Source organism: Pristiophorus japonicus, chromosome 12, assembly GCF_044704955.1.
Source record: "Pristiophorus japonicus isolate sPriJap1 chromosome 12, sPriJap1.hap1, whole genome shotgun sequence".
Classification (NCBI taxonomy): Eukaryota; Metazoa; Chordata; class Chondrichthyes; family Pristiophoridae; genus Pristiophorus; species Pristiophorus japonicus.
Window position 1 is genome coordinate 30,190,778 of NC_091988.1, and position 24,673 is coordinate 30,215,450.

At 46.7% G+C, this 24,673-nt stretch overlaps 1 protein-coding gene across 4 annotated transcripts in view; it reads right to left on the reverse strand.

Moving 5' to 3' along the window:
* Positions 1-24,673, reverse strand: part of LOC139277165 (monoacylglycerol lipase abhd6-A-like) — a 145,193-nt gene that overhangs the window by 78,818 nt on the left and 41,702 nt on the right. For 2 of the 4 annotated variants that reach the window (XM_070895251.1, XM_070895250.1), the window contains 2 exons: positions 5,262-5,449; positions 395-529 (listed from right to left, as the gene is read on the reverse strand). In XM_070895251.1, the coding sequence (XP_070751352.1) occupies positions 395-513 (119 nt within the window). In that variant the 5' untranslated portion in view covers positions 514-529; positions 5,262-5,449. The remainder of the gene's footprint in view (positions 1-394; positions 530-5,261; positions 5,450-24,673) is intronic. The other 2 variants (XM_070895252.1, XM_070895249.1) reach the window with 1 other exon arrangement.

Genomic DNA, 24,673 nt, shown 5'->3' on the forward strand with positions numbered 1-24,673 from the left:
CCAGAGTCACGGCTCTGACCCTTGATGATCGGAGTGGGGTGGAGCTAGGAAACTTTAAAGAGGCCCCAATGCACAGATAGCCAGATTCTTCTGCCGCGGAAGGTAACCTGACACCCATCTCAGCTGGCCAGCTTATGACGACATTTCCAGGGTTCTGAGCGAGGTGATTCACTATGAATGTACCCCCAAACTGCCAAAGGCATGCTTGTGGAGACCCCTCCCCGCAAACCTCACCAGGCTCAGCGTAACCACCTCTGTGGATTTCTACGCCATTATATATTTTACAGCAATGATGCCCAAACAGCTGTTTGCTTATTCTGGATGAACAAAATGAACATATATAGTCAAAGTGCATTTCACAATCATTACTAAAGCTGAACAAATGTAGACTTACCAGTAATAGAATCTGATGAGTGCTGCAGGGCACAGTAGAAAGGAGGCTACAAAAGCTAGAATGGGAATGGCAAGTGTGCCTCCTGCTAGAACAAACATGTTCACCAAGTCCAAATCCATTTTCTCACCGTCACACCTGAAAGAATGAAGAATAAAGGAAGAAAAAGCAAGAGTGAAATGCACAGCAAGGGATTCTGCTTAGTTGCTTGCTCTGCAGCAACTTGGGTCTTGGGATGCACCAATATATTTCCTCTGGATTACAAGCAGCAATCTGTCCGACGTATTTACTGTAACCAAATGCAACAAGAGTACAAAAACAAAACTTTCTTGAAATGATTCAAGCTGTTCTTAAAAACCACAGATGAGAACTAAATGGGAAGCAAATGAACATTCTTGTAGTACTACAGTTTACTATAATTACTAGCAGCAGAATGAAGATATACAAGTTTAATGTCACATACTGTTCTTGGTGCTCACAATCTCACCATTTTTAGTAACTAAATGGCTAGCACACTGTACAAAAGGTGGCCTCACAGTGAGCACTTTATCCAAAAACTAGACTGAGTACAACAGAGCTCGCGATATTACCTTTGCACAACTCCTTCAAATTAATGTGGCATTTCTAGATTTTGAGAGAGTCTCTGAATATCTCAAAACATATTTACAGAACTTTTATAATGTCAGTGTAACTGAATGCATTTATCACTGTTCTCATCAAAAAAGTATTTGGCAAACCTTGCAAAAGGTTACTGCACAAAAGTTCACGGGGTTGGGATGGATAGAGGATTGGCTAACGAACAGAAAACAGAGAGTAGGGATAAATGGTTCATTCTCGGGTTGGCAATCAGTAACTAGTTGGGTGCCGCAGGGATCAGTGCTGGGACCCCAACTATTTACAATCTTATATTAACGACTTGGAGGAAGGGACTGAGTGTGACGTAGCCAAGTTTGCCGACGATACAAAAGATGGGAGGAAATGCAATGTGTGAGGAGACACAAAAAATCTGCAAAAGGACATAGACAGGCTAAGTGAGTGGGCAAAAATTTGGCAGATGGAGTATAATGTTGGAAAGTGTGAGGTCATACACTTTGGCAGGAAAAGTCAAAGAGCAAGTTATTATTTAAATGGAGAAAGATTGCAAAGTGCCGCAGTGCAGCGGGACCTGAGGGTACTTATGCATGAAACACAAAAGGTTAGTATGCAGGTACAGCAAGTGATCAGGAAGGCCAATTGAATTTTGGCCTTTATTGCAAAGGGGATGGAGTATAAAAGCAGGGAAGTCTTACTACAGTTGTACAGGGTATTGGTGAGGCCACACCTCGAATACTGCATGCAGTTTTGGTTTCCATATTTACGAAAGGATATACTGGCTTTGGAGGCAGTTCAGTGAAGGTTCACAAGGATGATTCCAGGGATGAGGGGGTTGACTTATGAGGAAAGGTTGAGTAGGTGGGCCTCTACTCATTGGAGTTCAGAAGAATGAGGTGTGATCTTATCGAAACATAAAAGATTATGAGGGGGCTTGACAAGGTGGATGCAGAGAGGATGTTTCCATTGATAGGAGAGACTAGAACTACAGGGCATAATCTTAGAATAAGGGGCCGCCCATTTAAAATTGAGATGAGGAGAAATTTCTTTGAGGGTTGTGGATCTGTGGAATTCGCTGCCTCAGAGAGCTGTGGAAGTTGGGACATTGAATAAATTTAAGACAGAAATAGACAGTTTCTTAAACGATAAGGGAATAAGGGGTTATGGAGAGCGGGCAGGGAAGTGGAACTGAGTCCATGATCAGATCAGCCATGATCGTATTAAATGGCGCAGCAGGCTCGAGGGTCGTAAGCCTACTCCTGGTTCCTATTTCTTACGTTCTTATGTTGTTTACAAACACAAAACATGATTCAAGTTACATTGAGACAGGTCATAGAATCATACAGCACAGGAGGAGGCCAACCGGCCTGTTGAGCCTGTGCCGGCTCTCTGCAAGAGCACTTCAGCTAGTCCCACACCCCCATCTTTTCTCCTTGGCCCTGCAATTTTTTTTCCTTCAGGTACTTATCCAACTCCCTTTTGAAAGTCACAACTGAATCTGCCTCCACCACCCTTTCAGGCAGTGAATTCCCAATCCTAACAGTCGCTGCGTAAAAATGTTTTTCCTCAGGTCGCTTTTGGTTCTTCTGCCAATCACCTTAAAATTGTGTCCTCTGGTTCTCGACCCTTCTGCCAATGGGAACAGTTTCTCTCTATCTACTCTTTCTGGACCCCTCATGATTTTGAAGACCCCTCATGATTTTACCATCACATCACTTTTGCACGATGTTACCACAATGAAGATAACGGTTAGTTCTTTGATCCTCTCTCTCCAAACAGAGTCTTGCTAAACACTTCTTTTTGAGAAGACAATGCCTCTTTAATGTTTTACTGTTTAAGTATTCGTATCCTTCAAGAAACCAAACAGGAATGTACAATGAAGTTTGTAGTTATTTTATTGCCACATTTTATCATTTGGTCTCAGGAGGGATCAGTCGAAAATCATTTTAAAGGGGAAGCCAATTGAGGAGGATGTATTTTGTAGTACTTACCTGAGAAAAGCCCCAGCCAGTTTAATAAACCCAAGTAGATACATTAAGCAACATGAAAAATGCATTGTTTACAGGACTCCTTGTTGGGAGTCCTGTGTTCAACCTTCCATCATTGAAACGGTATAGCAGAAATCCTGGGAAGATGTAACCCGAGGAAATGTCCTCCGAACAAATCCAGTCCTCATCACTGGTGTCACTCCAACTCTTTATTGTGGGTTATTTTTAAAAATAAATATTGAAAGAAAAATCTAACTGTATGGAACTAGTGCAGTGGTAATTACTCGAACCACCTGCACCTTTAACAGTACAGAGCACTGTGTTCTAGAACCTTCCAAATTTGAAACATTATAAGAATTATTACATCACAAATCAGGAAACAGTAAAAACTGCCCAGAACCAGAGTTGTGAATTCAAATCCTACCACGGCAGCTAGGGAAATTTAAATTCAGTTAATTAAATAAAAGTCTGGAATTTAAAATGTGTGATGGCGACCATGAAATTACTGGATTGTCGAAAAAAAACTGGTTCACTAATGTCCTTTAGGGAAGGAAATCTGCCATCCTTACCCAGTTTGGCCCATGTGTGACTCCAGACCCACAGCAATGTGGCTGACTCTAAGCTGCCCTCTGAAATGGCCTATCAAGCCACTCAGTTGTATCAAACTGCCACAAATAACGTCAGCGCTGTGGGAGTACCTTCACCACACGGACTGCAGCAAGAAGGCGGTGGTATCAAGGGCAATAAATGCAGGCCTTGCCAGTGACGCCCACATCCCATGAACGAATGCATATTTTAAAAGAATTATGATTAGTCTATTACTGTATACCAATCAGTTTTTTTAATATAACACTATATACAAAACATAATATACCCCACAATCCAGTTCCTGTTACCAGATACACAAACAACAAAGAACAGGTGACCCCTCACTTCCTTGGCCTCAAGTGCAGAGGAGTCACAGGACATTCCAGCTGAACTGCCGGAAAGTGGCACTGAGGAAGTGCCTGAATGTCTGACGAGTTTATTGCCATCAATAAAGTGTCATCTGAGCTACAGCCTCAGGAATTCAAATGTGCCATGAGAATCCCCTGTACAAACACAGGTTAATGGTAAACAGTGCAAATTACCAAATAGCAAATGGCCTGGTTATCTCGCACATTAAAGGCACTTACACATGCACTTTGACCGGATAGATCTAGCACACAAATCAGCAGGGGAATTTACACAACCAATTTTTTCTGCTCATTGGCTTGTTACAAATTGGTGTATAAATCAGGAAATGTAATTTTCTGTAACATGCATATTTCATAAAATCAGACCTTTAGGCGGAACTCACAGACTGTTGAAATGTCCTGTTTATTCTGCAACTGTGAGCCTACAGACCTTTCACACTTCTAAAGAAAAAAAAGTGCATTTATATTGCGCCTTTCACAATCTCAGGATGTCCCAATGCTATTTACAGGCAATGAAGTACTTTTTAAGTGTAGTCACTGTTGTAATGTAGGAAACATGGTAACCAATTTGTGCACAGCAAGCTCCCAGAAATAGCAATGTGAAATTTTGTTATAGTGATGTTAGTTGAGGGACATATATTGTCCAGGACACCAGGGAAAACCCCTCTGCTCTTCTTCAAAATAATGTCTTTATACCTTTTAAGAACATAAGAAATAGGAGCAGGAGTAGGCCATTTGATCCCTCGAGCCTGCTCCGCCATTTAATAAGATCATGGTTGATCTGATCATGGACTCAGCTCCACTTCCCTGCCTGCTCCCTTAATGATACTGTCCCCAACCACTACAAAGTTGCTTTTTACTCCTCCCACTTGAATGGCCCCCTGTACCACAGTGCTGTGGTCAGTTTGCTTATCGTCCTTGCAGTCCCTGCTCTCGTCCACACAGGGAGTAAGAGCCTCAAACCTGTTGAAGAGCAAGGACTGAGGCTCCTCATACCTTCCGCTCTCGTAGTCACACCCTCATATCCCTGACCACAGATCGAATTTGAATTAATCTAATTGGTGTGGCTAGCTCTTGGATCGCGGCGTCCAGGTAACTCTCCCCCTCCCTGATGTGTCGCCATGTTTGCAGCTCAGATTCCAGCTCATCAACTCGGAGCCGAAGTTCCTCGAGCTGCAAATGTGGTCGCTGTTGACCTCAATGGTGTCCAGCAGCTTCCGCATGTTGCAGCAGTGATGCAATGCCTGCCCTGCCATCTATATTGTATTTAATTAATTAGATTTTGTTTTTAATCCCGGCCCCTAATTTAAAGCAAGAAAAGAGAGGAAAACTCACCAACAAATCACTTCCCTGCTTTCCTGTGACGCGAATGTAGTCGCCCCGTTCGCCTTTGTCGCCCTCTACCTGCCCGCGCTGCTGCTCCTTTTATGCTCTGCCACCGGTTGGTGCTCCCTCACAGGTCGGAGGTCGGGGGTCGGCGCTGAGTGCTGGGTCCGGGCTGCTGCTGCTGCTTTTACACCCACCTGAGAAGGCAGACGGGGCCACGGTTTAACGTCTCATCCACAAGACGACACTTCTGATAGTGCAGCACTCCCTTAGTACTGCACTGAAGTGTCAGCCTGGATTATATGCACAAATTTCTGGTGTGGGACTTTACCCCACAACCTTCTGACTCGGAGGCAACAGTTGTACTTTTGTGTTGATTCAAGCAGTTTTGGGCGATCACCAATATAAAAGTGGTAAAGTACCTTGGAATTAAGTAAGTGATCGGACTCCATACACTAAAGCAAAAAGAATGGTCCCACACTGCTTGGACTTTAAACTGCTGCTGTAAAACTTCAGTTTGGTGGTAAACCAGTTTTTTTTTTTTTTTTATAAAAAGTGTTCACATGATCTACTGGACCCTTCGGATCTTTTAAAACTTACATCTGAAACTCTTTAATGGTACAAAAGAAGCATTACTGCTACCTGCTCTCTTAACATTAAAAATCAACCTCCCGGAGAGCTGCACGTGTTGAAACATACCAAGGCAGAAGTCCTGTGTCACTGAACTCAGTGTGAGGTGCTGCCAGCAATCTAATTCAGGCCCGCTGGCTGACCACTGTGATAAACTGGTATCTGGAGCATAACTGGGACTTTAGTTAATTTTGCAAAGACCCACCACAACTGCCAACCACTAACCATTACTTCACATGTGTAAACTATATTTTATTTTCATATCTGTGAAACTAACAGAGCTCTACAGTAAATTGCAACAACCAGTCAAAGGTAAATGATTCCACTTCTAATTTATTGACGTTACCAAGACTGGCAGCACAGGAGTTCAAACACATTTACTGATGATCACAGTACAAGGCCAAATCCAGATGGTTAGTGAACAGAGTACGAGTGATGCAGCCGTAAACCATCACCGACACTATGGGCCCAAGTTTCCACACGATAAAAAACAGGCGCTCCTCCAAGCTGGGCGCCCGTTTTTCGCGCCGAAAACGGCGCCGGAAAAAAAGAGCGCGATTCTGGAGCGCCCTGCAGCTCCATGTCTGCTTGGCGCGACGCCCAGGGAGGCGGAGCCTACCACTCGCGCCGATTTTGTAAGTGGGAGGGGACGGGTACCATTTAAATTAGTTTTTTCCTGCCGGCAACGCTGCGCGTGCGTGTTGAAGCGTTTGCGCACGCGCAGTGTGAAGGAAACATTGGCACTCGGCCATTTTTGTAGTTCTTTGTAGCTGTTTAATTTTTGAACATTTTTTAATAAAAGCACATTGCCATCAGCACATCAGCACTGAGGCTTCTTGCAGCAGTGAGAAGGATGCAGGAAGCCTCAGAAAGTTGAGGCAGCCGTTTCCCTCCTCCCCCCCCCCCCCCCGTGGTAACAAAAGGCTGCCTCCTCCCTGCCCCCCCCCCCCCGCGGGAACGAACGGCTGCTCTCCCCCCCCCCCCCCCACACGGGAACGAACGGCTGCCTGGACAATGTGCTGCTTTGATAATGTTGAATCTCTGTCCTAACCATTCCTTAACACAGTACCTCTCGTCTGTTCTGCGAGTGGCCGTGCTCACGTGTTATAAATCCCAGTTTCTCGTCGCCATTGATACGTCCTTAGTATACAGTATAAATGCACATGAGGCCCATGCTTGAGAGGTCAGTCTGTGACCTGTCCTTTATTCCTTAGCACTCAAGTGATGAAAGTGGGTGGAGCTTCCCCTTTTATACCTGAAGGTTCAGGTTAGGAGTGTCTCCCACAAGTTCACCACCTAGTGGTCATTGTTCTCACAGTGTACAACTTAGGTCAGATTATACATGGGTTACAATGATGGTTGAATACATGACAGGGATGATGGTGCAAAAGAGGTGATAATGGGACAAGAAATGAAACAAAATATGACAACAGCAGAATCATTACCAGAGGTTGCTGTCCAAAAAAATGGATGCAGTGGCTATGATCTGAAATTGTTGAACTCAGTTTTGAGTCCGGAAGGCTGTACTGTATTCATTGCTCACGATGCAGTCTCCTCTACATTGGGGAGACCAAATGCAGATTGGGTGACTGCTTTGTAGAACATCTCAGTTCAGTCCGCAAGCATGACCCCGAGCTTCCGATTTTTTTGACATTTTAATTCTCTGCCCCACTCCCACTCTGACCTCTCTGTCCTTGGCCTTCTACACTGTTCTAACAAAGCTTAACAGGGAAGGTTTGAGGAATTGGATTTGTGAAAGGGAAATCATGCTTGACAAATCTTCTGGAATTTTTTGAGGATGTTTCCAGTAGAGTGGACAAGGGAGAACCAGTTGATGTGGTATATTTGGACTTTCAGAAGGCGTTCGACAAGGTCCCACACAAGAGATTAATGTGCAAAGTTAAAGCACATGGGATTGGGGGTAGTGTGCTGACATGGATTGAGAACTGGTTGTCAGACAGGAAGCAAAGAGTAGGAGTAAATGGGGACTTTTCAAAATGGCAGGCAGTGACTACTGGGGAACCGCAAGGTTCTGTGCTGGAGCCCCAGCTGTTTACACTGTACATTAATGATTTAGACGAGGGGATTAAATGTAGTATCTCCAAATTTGTGGATGACACTAAGTTGGCTGCGAGGAAGATGCTATGAGGCTGCAGAGCGACTTGGATAGGTTAGGTGAGTGGGCAAATGCATGGCAGATGAAGTATAATGTGGATAAATGTGAGGTTATCCACTTTGGTGGTAAAAACAGAGAGACAGACTATTATCTGAATGGTGACAGATTAGGAAAAGGGGAGGTGCAAAGAGACCTGGGTGTCATGGTACATCAGTCATTGAAGGTTGGCATGCAGGTACAGCAGGCGGTTAAGAAAGCAAATGGCATGTTGGCCTTCATAGCGAGGGGATTTGAGTACAGGGGCAGGGAGGTGTTGCTACAATTGTACAGGGCCTTGGTGAGGCCACACCTGGAGTATTGTGTACAGTTTTGGTCTCTTAACCTGAGGAAGGACATTCTTGCTATTGAGGGAGTGCAGCGAAGGTTCACCAGACTGATTCCCGGGATGGCGGGACTGACCTATCAAGAAAGACTGGATCAACTGGGCTTGTATTCACTGGAGTTCAGAAGAATGAGAGGGGACCTCATAGAAACATTTAAAATTCTGACAGGGTTAGACAGGTTAGATGCAGGAAGAATGTTTCCAATGTTGGGGAAGTCCAGAACCAGGGGACACAGTCTAAGGATAAGGGGGAAGCCATTTAGGACCGAGATGAGGAGGAATTTCTTCACCCAGAGAGTGGTGAACCTGTGGAATTCTCTACCACAGAAAGTTGTTGAGGCCAATTCACTAAATATATTCAAAAAGGAGTTAGATGAAGTCCTTACTACTAGGGGAATCAAGGGGTATGGTGAGAAAGCAGGAATGGGGTACTGAAGTTGCATGTTCAGCCATGAACTCATTGAATGGTGGTGCAGGCTAGAAGGGCCGAATGGCCTACTCCTGCACCTATTTTCTATGTTTCTATGTAACAGCACCTCATCTTTCAATTAGGGGCTTGGTTGGGCTCAATTTTCCCCCAGTGATTTGCGCCGTTTTTTTTGGAGCAGGCTGTTTTTTTGGCCCAAGTTAAAAAAACACATTTTCCCCAATTTCCACCAGTGTAACTCAGTTAGTTACAATTTTTTTTAAAGGTATTTTTTTTTCCAGCCAAAGGGGGCTTAACCTGCCACCCGCGCCACTAATGGCCAGTTACGCAAGTTTGGCCAGCTGAGAGTTACACCAGTTCTGCTCAGGCCAGCGTATGTGGCCTCTTTAGAAAAACCTTCTGGAGAGCTAAAGAAATCGGCGCAGGTAAGGAAATCAGCGCAGGTAAGTGCAGCAGGAAAGGTAAGAGAGGGGGAGAGAGCGAGATGGGGGAGGAAGAGAGGGGGTGGGGGGGAAGCCTTTCGGGTTTGGTTAGGTGCGGGGACCAGGAGTGAGGAGGCCATTTGGCCTGGGATAGGGGCGGGGGGAGCAGACCGGGAGGCCATTCGGCCTGGGCTAGGGCGCGGACCAGCAAGACACTCAAGGCCTGGGGCAGGGGGGGGGAGCTCGACCGGCACCAACAAGGGGCTCGGGGCAGGCTAGGGAAGCAGACCAGCAAGCTTTTCGGCCAGGGCTAGGGGCGGGGAGCGGGACCGGCTTTAATAATTGGAGGTAAGTTGCGGCAATATATTTTAATGTATTTTTAAGTTGATGCAATGTGTTTTTAAGTTGATGCAATGTGTTTTTAATGTGTTGGGAGCTGGCTGTATGTTTTACTTTGCAGCCTCAGCTCGCATTGTGTGCCTGGTTACCGTGGCAACCCGATCTTTTTGCCGATCAAGCTCCACCCCAAAACTAAAGGACAGGTTTGGCTGTGCCAAAATGAAGAAATCCAACAGGGAAACAGAACATCTTTTTAGGGCATACTTGGGCCCCCAAAAAACGGGCTTAACTCTTCAAAAAAAAGCTTTGGGGAAAATTGAGCCTATTGTTTCACTTGGAAGGACTATATGGGGTCCTGGACGATGGGAAGGGAAGAGTTAAAAGGGCAGGTGCTGCATTTCCTGTGTTTGCAGGAGAAGGTGCCATGGGAAGTGGAGCGGGTGTTGGGGCTGATTTGAGGATGTTGTGGAACGCTTCTCCTCAGAATGCTGAAAGGGGAGGTAAGGGGAAGATGTGTTCTGTGGTGGCATCACGCTGGTTCCATTCTTATCTATCTAATCGTAGCCAGAGAACCACCTGCAACGGCTTCTCTTCCCGCTTCCGCATAGTTACCTCTGGTGTCCCTCAAGGATCATTACCTGGCCCCCTCCTATTTCTCATCTACATGTTGCCCCTTGGCGACATCATCTGAAAACACAGCATCAGTTTTCACACGTACGCTGGTGACACCCAGCTCTACCTCACGACCACATTCTACCTTACGTAAACTAGAGATGATCCAAAACTCAATTGCCTGTGTCCTAACTCGCACCAAGTCCCGCTCACCCATCACCGTTGTGCTCGCTGACTTACATTGGCTTCTGGTTATGTAATGCCTCGATTACAAACTTCTCATTTTCAAATCCTTCCTTGGCCTCGCCCTTCCCTGTCTTTAACCTCCTCCAGCCCCACAACCCACTGAGATGTCTGCGCTCCTCTAATTCTGCCCTCTTGAGCATCCCTGATTATAATTGCTTAACCATTGGTGGCCGTGCCTTCGGTTGCCTAGGCCCCAAGCTCTGGAACTCCCTGCCTAAACCTCTCCGCCTCTCTATCCTCCTTCAAGACACTCCTTAAAACTCTTTGACCAAGCTTTTGGTCACCCGCGCTAATTTCTAATTATGTGACTCGGTGTCAAATGTTTTCATCTCATAATACTCCTGTGAACACCTTAGGATGTTTCACTATGTTAAAGGGGCTATATAAATACCAATCGTTGTTGCTGATGCCACCTACACTATTACACAGATTAATTAAACATGTTACCGTATCAACAATAACAACTGCAGTTATAATACTCCTTTAATGTAGAAATATGTCCCACAGTGCATCACAGAGGTATAATCAGAAATAAATGAATCCCGAGTCAAAGGAGCTATTTGAAGGGGTAATCAAAAGCTTGGTCAACAAGGTGGATTTTAAGAAGGGTCTTAAAGGGAGATGGAGAGGAGGAGGGTCTATGGTATTGAATTCCAGAATATGCAGCCTAGGAAGTTGAAGGCAGAATCACTATTAGAGAATTGGAGAGTTTGGGGAGGGTTGTCGGACTGGAAAAGGTATCGAGATGAGGATCCTTGATGCCATGAAGGGACTTAAACATGAGAATGAGAATCTTAAAATAGAGGCATTAGTAGGTCAGCGAGCACAGGGGTGATGGGTGAATGGGATTTGATGGGAGTTAGGATGTGCGCAGTAGAGTTTTGAATGAGCTGAAGTTTATGTAGGGTGAAAGATGGGAATCCAGCCAGGAAAGTGTTGGTATAGATGGACTAAGGCAGAAGCTGAGATGGGTAATATTACAGAGGTGGGGAAGTAGGCAGTCATTGTGATGGACAGAATATAGGGTTGCAACTCAGCTCTGGCTCAAATAGGACACAGAGGTTGCAAACAGTCTGCTTCAGCTGGAGACAAGGATGGGATGGAATCGGTGGCTAGGGAATGGAGTTTATGTCAGGGGCCATATTCCCCATACATTGAATTTTAACTCCTTATCCTCACCTTTAAACCCCGACATGGCCTCACATCACTCTACTATTGCAACCTCCTTCAGCCTTACATTGTCTCCTGTACCCTTTTGGTTCTCTAACTCTGCCATTCCTTCTTGCAGCCCATCATTGATAGCTGAGCCTTCAGTCATATCTACCTCTCTAGAACTCCCTCTTTAAATGCCTCTATTCGCTCCACTTTTAGAAGCCTTCTTGAAACTCAACTTTTCAACCAAGCTTTCAGTCATCTCTTCTAACTCTCCCACTTCTCGGTGTCCATTTAAAAAAAAACCTCTAAGGAACCTTGGGGATGATTTTATATGTTAACGCACTGTATAAATGCACGTTGTTCTCTCCACCACTAATCTCCATATGTTGCTCCATTAGAGACCAGCACCTGGTTGGTAAAATGTGGTTTTAGGAATGGATATTGATACATTTATCAGAAAGATTTCATACTCCAGAGCTGATGGTTATACTAGTTAAGTGGCCTATGAGCTGCTAGAGAAGTGTTGAAGAATCATTATCGCAGCTGCACAGTTTTTGCCTCCTCAGGAATCACATCCTTAATCAGTTCATTGCCATGATTCGGTTTGTGGATCATAAATTTTGATTAAAGATGAACACTACTTCCGTTTTCCTTCAACAGTTGAATATACAGTCCTTGGGTTCTGGGATAGCGGAAAGCGAGCAATAACATTTAAACAATGTGGGTTGGAAGGTGAATAAATATTCTGGAGTTTTGCGCGTTTACCTTTTGAGATCTTTCCAGAGGAGATTAAATAAATTGGGCAGAGTTCAAGAAACCAAATTGTACACAGAATGGCCTTTTTATCATTCCATACTTTATGAACTTCACAATGTCACCGTTATGTCTGTAATACTCTTATGAATGACTCCACGAGGTCTAGCATTGTAGTTGAGCTGTTGTGACCTTAGTCCCATTTATTGGGCCCAAGTTTCGGGCCGCGCCTAGAACGGCGCAGCCCCGACCTGGACGCCCGTTTTTCGCGCCACAAAGTGTGCCTAAAAAAAAAAGCTTAGATTCTCCGGCTCCCTGCAGGTCCTCTGGAGCCGGGAGCGGCGCAGCACGAGCTGTGGGGGGCGGAGCCAGGTCCCTGCGCTGAAATCAGTGCCGGGACCTCTGCACATGCGCGCTACAGTGGGCGCGCATGTGCAGTAGCTCCAGGCACCCAAAACTGTGTGGGAGGGGCCCGAAGCACGCAGCCCCTAGCCCTGGCTGAATAGCCTCACTGGGGCTGCGTGCATAAGGCTGCCTCCCACGCCCAGCTCCTGCTTCCTCCCGACCCGACTCGACTCCAGCTTCCCCTCCACCCCACCCCCACCCCCACCCCCCCGGACCCGACCCGCGCTCCCCTCTTTTCCCCCCCCCACCCGACCTCCCTCCCTTTCCCCCCCCCCGGACCCGACCTGCACTCCCTCCCCCCCTCCCCACCCCGAATCAACCCGACCTCCCTCCTCCCCGCCCCCCCACCACCATCCCCGACCCGACCTGTGCTCCCGACTGCCCCCCCCTCCCCCTGGACCGGACCCGACCCCACCTCCCTCCGCACCCCCGACCCGACCCGCGCTCCCGACCCCGAACCGGACCCGACCTCCCTCCGCCTCCCCGACCCGACCCGCGCTCCCGACGCCACCTGCCTGTAAATCTGGTGGCAGGGACGGGCCCTGCCCGAAATCTTGGGCCCGGCCTGGCCCGGCCCGTTCAGCCTCCTCCGCCCCCCTCCCCCCCTCCATTTCCTCCCCCCGCCCCCCCCCTTTCCTTCTCCCCCCCCCCTCCATTTCCTCCCCCCACCCCCCCCCTTTCCTTCTCCCCCCCCCTTTCCTCCCTCCCCTCGCTGTCAGAAATAGACACTGACAGACAGAGAGTGAGAGACACAGACAGACAGAGACACACTGGGGGGCATCCCAGCACGCTGTTGGAGGGCTCCCGGTGCTGCAGTCGGTAAGTAGAAAATGTTTTATTTAAGAATTTTTTTTTAAAAAATCAATAATTTTTTTTGATTGATTTATTGATGTTTTTATCATTTATTATTGATGATGGCTTTTTATTTGTAAAACTGAAGTGTTTAATGTTTGTAAACTTCCCTTTAAACCCCCCCCCCATTCCCTACGCCTGATTTGTAACCTACGCCTGATTTTCTAAGTGTAGACAAGGTTTTTCTGACACTTACTCCATTCTAAGTTAGTTTGGAGTAAGTTTTCACTGCCGAAACTTTCAAAACTGGCGTAAATGACCGGACACGCCCCCTTTTGAAAATAAAATCTGTTCCAAACTGAAACTGTTCTAACTGACTAGAACTGGAGCAAACTAAATGCCGAGAATTGCAATTTCTAAGATACTCCATTCTAAACTAGTTGCTTCAAAAAAACAGGAGCAACTCAGGCCGAAACTTGGCCTCTTAGTAACTCCAGAGTGAGGCACAAGCATGGTGGACAGTCTTTTATATTGGGCCCTGCACACCTATCAGGTGACCCTCCGGTCTCCCACCGCAGTGTCCTCTGGTGGCACACCTTATGTGACTATACAGTTAGTATACATGGTCTACATACATGACAGTCACCAACTTTATTTTTTATTTTTTTCGTCCCTTCCTCCTGGGAAGGTAGGGACTTGTGCCAACAGTTACTTCACTGCTCATCCAATTGCCCATTTTGCAGCAGTGAGCTTAGAAAGTGAGTGTTGGCATCTATTTAAGTAGTGTGCCATCAGTCAAGTACAATCCTAACCTTGCCCAAAAGCTACATCCTAACTTTTCCTGCTGGGCCACGACATCATCAGATACAGGAACTCCTAGCCTGATCTTTTTGAACTCCCTGACCAAGGTTAAAAGGTCAATTGTGCTCCCAGTTCCTGGACACAAACTAGCGATTCTTTTGCTTTGAATGCCTCAGGATTTCACTTCCGAGCTGCCCCTGCCCAAATCACCTTCTTTAAAATGGGACATGGGCAACCAAATTGACGACACTGCAAACTGAACATACTAACTGGCCTTGGGGAAATCCATTTACTTCAGACTTTGTTAATCATATTTGTAATGACTCAATTAGAAAGAACTAATCTGCACTGTTGTATTATTACGACATCATTATGAACTGAAATAACTTACAAAAATTTATGATAGCTGACTGCAGTAAATTGTAGCAAATTCATAATAATTAGACTGACAATTGCTTTAACATTATCCTTTTGTCTTCCCAAAGACATGTTTTAAATATGTGACATCCTCATCAGTTTAAAGCCCTGTTTTGGAGATATCATGCAACAACAAAACTTTTCCACTCCAGCAGATCCTTTTATTCTGAAGGTAAATGCCAATAATGCCAAGATTCAATAGTATTCACAGACCTGTACCTCTCCAGCAGCAAGAGGATCGTCAGCAGCACTGCAGCACAGTGCAGGTCTCTTGAAGCAGTCTGCAATAACTTTGCAATACCCAATAGTCACATGCAGTCCAGCCTCTGATCCGTGGCCACAAGCTGCTGCATTGTCCTGAAGATAATGTGTGCATCACCGTCATCAGAATATAACACCAGGTTTAAATAAAATTATTCCACATACTCTTGCTTTTCATTAAATGAATAAATTACAGTTTACGGTGCAGTCATGAAGCTAAGAATGAGATTGATTATGCACTTAACTGTAGAACTATAACACTTGTCAGATGTCCTTAAGTGAACCTTTGGTCCATGCAGCCTTGCAAGGAGAGCTGTGAATGTAATATTTAAAAGAGACTTACATTTATATAGCGCATTTCACGACCAACGATGTCTCAAAGCACTTTACAGCCAATGAAGTATATTGCTGAATATTTATGCAGGGTTTATGAACTAAGAGGCCTAGAAATCTGATTACGCCCGGAATCTGACTCAGAGGGAGCGGTGTGTGCTCCTATGTGCCCTGTAATTTTTTGGGGCCCTGCCCAGCCCCTTTAAGGGGCTTTGTGGGCCATTCCCATTCAAAATATTACGCCTGCGCTATTTTTAGTGAAATGCCAGCAAACCGGTTACGCGGGCTCCTTGGAGCAGTGTGCGGCCGTACACCTCTCAGGGAACGCTGGCATGCACTGCACATGCCTATTACAATACTCGTGCTGCCTGATCATTTTATTCACGCAGGCGTGCAGCCACACTACCTGGGCGACTCATTGGCTACATTCTTGTAGAGGGGCGAATATCCGGCAACTATGACGCCACTGAAAAGGCAGCTAGCACTTCTTAAAGGGGAGGTGTAATCTGGCTGTAGACACCAGGGAAAAACATGTGGAAGCAGAGATATGGCTGAAGAAAGCGATGAGATAACAGCAAGGTTCTGGGATGCTGCCTTAGAGGCCCTGCTGCAGACAGTGAACAGGAGGAGGGACATCCTATACCCATCCAGGGGCAGGAAGACCTCCAGGCATCAACTCCACCGACAAAGGGAAGAGATTGCAGTGCATGTTAATGCCAGAAGAAATTCAATGATCTCACTGGAGTTGTTTAGGTAAGAATACTGCTCTTACTTACAGCCTCATTAATACAAGACTCCCCTCCCCTGCTTTCCTTCACTCTCCTACAATCATTGCATCACACTTCACATCATCTTCTCTCAATACCCACACGCTCACCACTATTATACTGGACAGCCTTCCAGGGAGATTGCACATAAAGTTAGATAGAGATGTAATTGAGTTGATTGCTTAATGTTTTTTTTGTTGCAGAGCCCGGAGACCATGGTGTTTGACATTATCATCTCCATCAATACCACAGTAGTACATACCATGATAGAGCCCCTGCTGACAGAGATTGGCATCTTGGCTCTGAGAGCCAATGTTGACAGAGACCACCAAAGCGTCTTAGTAGTCCTATGCTTCGTTCTCCCACAGGAGCCCTAGGAGTACTGAGGTGTTGTCCAAGAACAATGGCCTTGGCTCCAAGGGTGAGGCATGTGCTGTCTTCTCTCAGAATGACAGCTTGCCTGCTCCCCCACCCCGGAACTCTGCCAGTGTCCTTGTTAGTGCCACACAGCCAGCAAGGCCAGTCTGCCCCAGCCCACACCGAGATACTGTAATCTGCAACTGGACCCGCCAAGCCCAGAGTTGCACAAGGTTGTCCTCCACGCCAAAATGAATTGTCCTCATTGGAAGCTCAGAAGCACTCCATCTCTCAAGCTGTGGCCACAGGGGAAACACCTCATAGGAGTGCTAGGATAGGGAAAGGAGCACACAAGACTGGCACAAGGATGAGTCTTAATTATTTCTGTTAACTATTAGATAGAGATGGAATTGAGTTGATTGATAAATTTGTTTTTGTTCTGTATTTAGTGTTTATCTTTAGAGTGCAGTGAGGGCAAGACCCTGAACTGAAGGAAGGCAACTGGATGGCGGTTGTAAGGAAAGCGGTAAGGATTGTGGAACTGTTGGTGTATTGAGAATGGGAGGGCTGATTTAGGTGACGTGCTCCTTGATGAACTGGTCTCAGAGCTCTGGCACAGAGGGGCACTGGTGGTCGCCGAGTGGAATCCCTTACGATTGATAAAGATGCCTGGCTGGTGAGCAAGAGCACGCAAGGCAATGTAGGTTTCAGTCTATGGCACCTTGGGGAAGCTTGATATGTGGGCGATGCCTAGTGCCGTTTTGGCCTGCTTCACTCTGTCCATAGCAAAAGAGAAGCAGATGTTGCTCCTGATGTAGGAGGCCTCGGTGACCTCCCTGATACATTGGTGTTCTGCGAACTGGGAGATGTTGCAGCCTGAAAAGAGCCCGTGGCATAAACGTTGAGGGCCACGGTGACCTTGACAGCCATAGGCAGTCTGTCCGTGCCCTGGTACAAGACTCAGGTTGTGGCTGCAGCAGGTAACATATTTCGGTGACAAACTCCTTGGTTAAACCGAAGGCCCCTCAGACAGTGCTCCTGAGTAAACTTAATATAGAAGCATTCCCTGAATTACTGCTGTGGATATGGCCTCCTGTGTAGTGTCCTCCTCACCCTCCTTCTTCCTTGCTGCTCTCTTGTCCTCCAGCCCCAAAGGAAGCCCTATGAGACCACCCATGACTGCAGCCAAACTATCTGAGAAAAACAGGTAGCTGAATTTCAAGGTCAGAGTGTTAGCAACAGCAAACAAACTGCACAAAGTCACATAACAAGGATCTGCACTGACAGTCCCCTTTAAGGGTAGTCCTGGAATCTGCTTATTTAAATTGGACTGGGGATCTATTTAATTGTAGTCATTTGCCACCATGTTATTGGCACAAAATCAAAAACTAAGTGACAATTTGGATTTTATTACTGATCTCTAGTAAGACATCTGTTACCTTGCACAAGTCTGACACAGATCAATGATACTAACTATAGTAATACCCACCAAATCAGCTTTTAAATACAATAATGAATGTGAGGGATTGCCATCTGTATCACAAATTTAATGTCTAAAATGTTAGCAAGGGTACTGCTGAGCGCAGGCATCTTAAATCTCCTAGTTTAGGAGACACTGTTTTACATAGTTCAGCAATTCTGTAAGGGCGGCTCTAAATTTCACTGCGGCAGTGTTCTGAAGTCCCGCATTGCCATTCTCCTTAGCAACCTTGTATCCTGGCAACACAAACAAAATAAGAGCAGCCACACTAATATTTGCTTCTTTCACAAAGACAGAATCTGTTTATAGGTCTGGAATAAAAGTGAACTGGACACAGCCAATATAAAAAAGATAGATAGCTCTAAAGAATTCATGTATGAAGCCAGTGTAACTACAATCTTCATGTGACCTCTACAGCTGTTCACAAAATCAGATACTTTGAACCTACAAACATCAGCTCAGAGGGCTCAATTTTCCCCAGTTATCTGCGTCGTTTTGTTGGTACACGGCGCTTTGTTTGCCGTGAATTAAAATATCCACGTTTCCCCAAAGTTTCAGCGCAAGTGTAACTCAGCTAGTTATGATTTTGTTAGGTTAGAATTTTTTTGCGTCATAGGGGGCGTCATAGAAACATAGAAAATAGGTGCAGGATAGGCCATTCGGCCCTTCGAGCCTGCACCACCATTCAATATGATCATGGCTGATCATGCAACTTCAGTACCCCATTCCTGCCTTCTCCCCATAGCGCCTTTTAGCTGTAAGGGCCACATCCAACTCCCTTTTGAATATATCCAACGAACTGGACTCAAAACTTTCTGTGGTAGAGAATTTCATAGGTTCACAATTCTCTGGGTGAAAAAGTTTCTCCTCATCTCGGTCCGAGATGGCTTACCCCTGGACTTCCCCAACATCGGGAACATTCTTCCTGCATCTAACCTGTCCAATCCAGTCAGAATTTTATATGCTTCTATGAGAACCCCTCTCATTCTTCTAAATTCCAGTGAATACAAGCCTTGTCGATCCAGTCTTTCTTCATATGTCAGTCCCGGGAATCAGTCTGGTGAATCTTTGCTGCACTCACTCAATAGCAAGAATGTTGTTCCTCAGATTAGGAGACCAAAACTGCTCACAATACTCAAGGTGTGGTCTCACAAAGGCCCTGTACAACTGCAGCAAGACCTCCCTGCTCCTATACTCAAATCCTCTTGCTATGAAGGCCAACATGTCATCATCATCACAGGTAGTCTCTCGGAATTGAGGAAGACTTGCTTCCACTCTTAAAATGAGTTCCTAGGTGGCTGAACAGTCCAATACGAGAACCACAGTCCCCGTCACAGGTGGGACAGATAGTCGTTGAGGGAAGGGGTGGGTGGGACAGGTTTGCTGAACGCTCTTTCCGCTGCCTGCGCTTGATTTCTGCATGCTCTCGGTGATGAGACTAGAGGTGCTCAGCGCCCTTCTGGATGCACTTCTTCCACTTAGGACGGTCTTTGGCCAGGGTCTCCCAGGTGTCAGTGGGGATGTTGCACTTTATCATCAAGGATGCTTTGAGGGTGCCCTTGTAATGTTTCCTCTGCCCACCTTTGGCTCGTTTGCCGTGAAAGAGTTCCAAGTAGAGCGCTTGCTTTGGGAGTCTTGTGTCAGGCGTAACCCTAATGTCAACGGCACTTTTTCAGATTTATGCACGTTTGGCCAACTTACATTTTTCCTAGGACGGCGTATGTGACCACTCCCAAAAAACTTTCTGGGCATGTCAGAAAAAAACCCAACACAAACTAAAAAAAAAAATCGCCGCAGAAAGACGCCATTGTTTTTAATGGGAAGTTTTGGAGGGAGTCAAAAAGACATTAAATATGCATTACAAAGCTTCATTTTTTTCAAACTCAAAAGGGAGAAAATGGAAGTCGAATGCAATTCTTTAATTTTTGATTTTTTTCAAAGTACCACGTCACCACCGAACGTCTCCTCACCGGCTCGAGGGTCGGAACATCGGCCGACAGAATCGCTCCCTTGCCCGGACACACAGACTCGGGTTCAAAAGAAGCCTGGGGAGGGGGGGGGGGGGGGGGGGGGGGTGGGTGGAAACCGAACTGAAGGGATGAGAAACTTTACACTCTGCAGCAGCTTCAAAAGAAGCTGGGGGGGGGGGGGGGGTGTTGTTTGCTGAGCCCCCATGTCTGGGCAAGAGAGCGATTCCACCGGCCGACTCTCGAGCTCGGTGAGGAGACGTTTGGTTGGTGGTGAGGTGGTACTTTGAAAAAAATCTAAAATTAAAGAATTGCATTAGACTTCATTGCCCCGAATGTCCTCAGTGAATGCAGAGCTTCCCATTCTAAACAAGCCTTTTGCGCATGCGCAGACCAGGGCGTGGTCCATACTAGGGCACCGACCTTGGGGAGCGAGAGAGGAGAGAAGCTTTAACTCCTTGTCCTGCTGTTTTGAGCTTCTTGCAAAGGTACAATTTAATTATGGGGGCAATATTGACAATGCCATACCTCTTGCAAGCCTTCTGCATGATGGTGCTGCGGAGGAGACGATTGACTACACGTCACGCATGAGGAACCACAGAGCACATAGGATGATGGGCAGGTGGTGTTACCTCCTTCGGGTATATCGAGACAGGCATTCATACCTGCACCCGAGTGATGCAGACTGTGTGAGAAGCTGCATTTCCACAAAGAAGTTGTAACCGAGATCTGCGAGTTAGTAAAAGCAGATCTGCAACCTAGAAGCGTTAGGAAGACTGCTTTGTCAGAGGAGGTAACGGTTACAGCACTTTCATGTTATGCACCTGGATCATTCCAGGCCACAACTGGGGATTTCCACGCCATTTCTCAACATGCAACACATGTCTGCATTCGGCAAGTGACTGTTGCACTATATGCTTGGAGGAATGACTACATAAAGTTCCCCATGACCGGCAAGGCAATGAGTGAAAGGGCTGTGGGCTTCGCCAGGATTGCTGGCTTCCCAAAGGTACAGGGCTGCATTGATTGTATCCATATTACCTTGTGGAGGATTCGGAGATGTTCAGGAACAGGAAAGGCTTCAACTCTGTTGATGTGCAGCTTGTGTGTAACAACATGCATCGAATCATGTTAGTTGATGCGAGAAACCATGGGAGAACCCATGATGCGTTTATTCTACGCGAGTGTGCTATGTCTGCCATGTTTCAGCAACAGCCAGAAGGGCAGCGCTGATTGCTGGAAGACAAAGGGTACGGCCTCACTACCTGGCTCATGATGCCCCTATGTGTAACTCAGACGGAGACTGACCGGGAATACAACATGTTGCACATTGCAATGACGCAGCATAAAAGAGAGGACCATTGGCATCTTGAAATAGCGTTTCTGATGCCTGGACCATTCTGGAGGCTACTTGCAATACTCCCCTGAGATTGTCGGTCATTTCACTGTTGTGTGCTGCATGCTGCCTAACTTAGCCATCATGAGGCAGCAGCAGCTGGTAGTAAAAGTCCCACCCGAGGTGAGAGTGGCTGATGATGATGATGAGGAAGATACAGAAGACGAGGACGAGGAAGCCATGTAACTACGTAAATCTGGAGCACGACGGCGGAGGAGGACGGGCCGTTGTGCCCCTTTAATGATTGCTCGAGCCTTGCGCCAGCAGCTCATCCGTGAACGCTTTGCTGCCTGAAAGCTCAGTGGCAACTATTCCAAATGGACCATGTTATGTCTCAAATAAAGCAATGTGACTGAGTACTGTAGACTTGAGTAAATGTGACCTTAGTCTCTCGATTCTCACTCCAGAGTACTGGCACAGCATGGGAGACCTGCTTCTGTGCAATGCTCCCAAGGGATGCTGGGATCTCTTGGGACTCCAATAGATGCGCCCTCTGGCGGTAGAATACTGGTTACAAGGTGTTGCATACATACTCCCTCCAAAGTCAATAGTCCACTTATTTACAGGGTGAGACAATCAGAGGCTTTCCACTCCCTAGTCGATCGTCTCGTGAAATGACCGACAATTTCAGGGGAGTATTGCAAGTAGCCTCCAGAATGGTCCAGGCATCAGAAACGCTATTTCAAGATGCCAATGGTCCTCTCTTTTATGCTGCGCCATTGCAATGTGCGACATGTTGTATACCCAGTCAGCCTCCGTCTGAGTTACACACAGATGCAGGTGAGTTGGTTGGACCTTCGCTGGGCTGCTGCGCAGCTGGCCTTGCTGGGAATGATGGGTTCAGCTTCGTGGTCAACCGTGATGTCGGTTGCCACTTGTGTGTGTATCGGAGGGTCGAAGTTGGTGGTGTCCTCTTCAGGCTGTTTGTGGCTGTCTATGAATCGCAGTTTGGTTTGGTCCGGTCCAAATGCTTTCTGCAAGTTAGTCCATTTGCAAATTTGACCTCAAACACCCTACTCCCTTCTTTGGCTATGACAGTGCCAGCAAGCCATTTGGGACCATGTCCATAGTTGAGTACAAATACAGGGTCATTGACTTCAATGTCGCGTGACAAATTTGCACGATCATGGTACATGCTTTGTTGATGCCGCCTGTTCTCGACATGAATCTGGAAATCAGAGTGGACTAGAGAGTGCCTTGTTTTGAGTGTCCTTTTCATAAACAGTTCGGCAGGGGGAACCCCGGTGAGCGAGTGGGGTCTTTTGCAGTAGCTGAGCAGGACTCGAGACAGGCGGATCTGCAGGGAGCCTTCCGACACGCGTTTCAAGCTTTGCTTGATGGTTTGGATTGCCCGTTCTGCCTGGCCTTTAGATGCGGGCTTGAACAGGGCAGATGTGATGTGCTTGATCCCATTGCGGGATTACGGGTCATGAATTCCTTGAATTCAGTGCTGGTGAAGCACAGCCCATTGTCGCTGACAAGGACATCAGACAGGCCGTGCGTGGCAAACATGGCTCGTAGGCTTTCGATGGTGGCAGTGGACGTGCTTACAGACATTATTACACACTCAACCCATTTTGAATAAGCATCCACAACAACCAAAAACATTTTGCCTAGAAACGGGCCAGCGAAGTCAACTCGTCCACGGTTTGGAAGGCCATGACCACAAACTTAGCGGTGCCTTCCTGGGTGCATCAGTTGAGAGCAAGTGTTGCATTGGCGCACACAAGACTCCAAATCTGAGTCGATGCCAGGCCACCACACGTGGGATCTGGCTATAGCTTTCAGCATTACGATGCCTGGGTGGGTAATGTGTAGGTCGCGTATGAACGTTTCCCTGCCTTTCTTAGGCAAAACCACGCGATTATCCCACAAAAGACAGTCCGCCTGTATGGACATTTCGTCTTTGCGCCACAGGAACGGCTTGATCTCTTCATGCATCTCCGCTGGGACGCTAGACCAGCTCCCATGGAGGACACAGGTTTTTACAGGGGACAGTAAAGGATCCTGGCTGGTCCAAGTCCTGATCTGGCGAGCCGTAATGGGTGACTTTTCGTTTTCGAATGCATCCATCACCAAGAGCAAGTCTGCAGGCTGTGCCATTTCCATCTTGGTGGTGGGCAATGGTAGCTGACTGAGAGCATCAGCGCAGTTCTCTGTGCCTAGCCTGTGGCGAGTTACATAGTTATATGCAGACAGCTTGAGCGCCCATCTTTGGATGCGACCAGAGGCATTGGTATTAATACCTTTGCTCTCTGAAAATAGCGATATGAGCGGCTAATGGTCAGTTTCTAACTCGAACTTAAGCCCAAACAGATACTGGTGCATTTTTTTCATCTGTAAATGCATGCCAGAGCTTCTTTTTCAATCATGCTGTAGGCCCTTTCGGCCTTGGACAAACTCCTGTATGCATAAGCGACCGGTTGCAATGTTCCCGATTCATTTGCTTGTTGTAACACACATCTGACCCCGGACGAAGTCGCATCGCAAGCTAGCACTAAGCGTTTATATGGGTCATACAGAACAAGCAGTTTGTTGGAACATAACAGATTTCTGGCTTTCTCAAAAGCAGTCTCATGATTTCCCCCATACGCAGTCATCTCTCTTGCGTAGCAACATGTGTAGAGGTTCTAGCAAGGTGCTTAACCCGGGTAGGAAATTACCAAAATAATTGAGGAGTCATAGGAACAATCGCAGCTCCATCACATTCTGTGGTCTCGGCGCATTCTTGATGGCCTCCGTATTGGCTTCGGTGGGTCTGATGCTGTCTGCCGCGATTCTTCTCCAAGAATTCGACCTCTGGCGCCAGGAAAACACACTTCGAGCGTTTCAACCTGAGTCCCACTCAATCTAGCTGACTTAGAACCTCTTCCAGGTTCTGCAAATGTTCGATGGTGTCCCAAACTGTGATCAATATGTCGTCCTGGAAAACCACGGTGCGCGGAACCGACTTTAGTAGACTCTCCATGTTCCTTTGAAAAATAGCCGCGGCCGACTAAATCCCAAACAGGCATGTATTGTAGATGAACAGACATTTGTGCATGTTGATGCAAGTGAGGCCTTTCGAAGATTGCGCCAGCTCCTGTGTCATGTAGGCCGAGGTCAGGTCCAACTTGGTGAACGTCTTCCCTCCTGCCAGCGTCGCAAATAGGTCGTCTGCCTTGGGTAGCGGGTACTGGTCCTGCATTGAAAAACAGTTAATCGTTACTTTATAGTCCCCACAAATTCTGACCGTGCCATCGCCCTTGAGAACAGGAACAATCGGACTGTCCCACTCGTTGAACTCAACTGGCGCGATGATGCCCTCTTCCCTCCTGTCCAGCTCGATCTTCACATTCTCTCACATCATATATGGCACCGCAT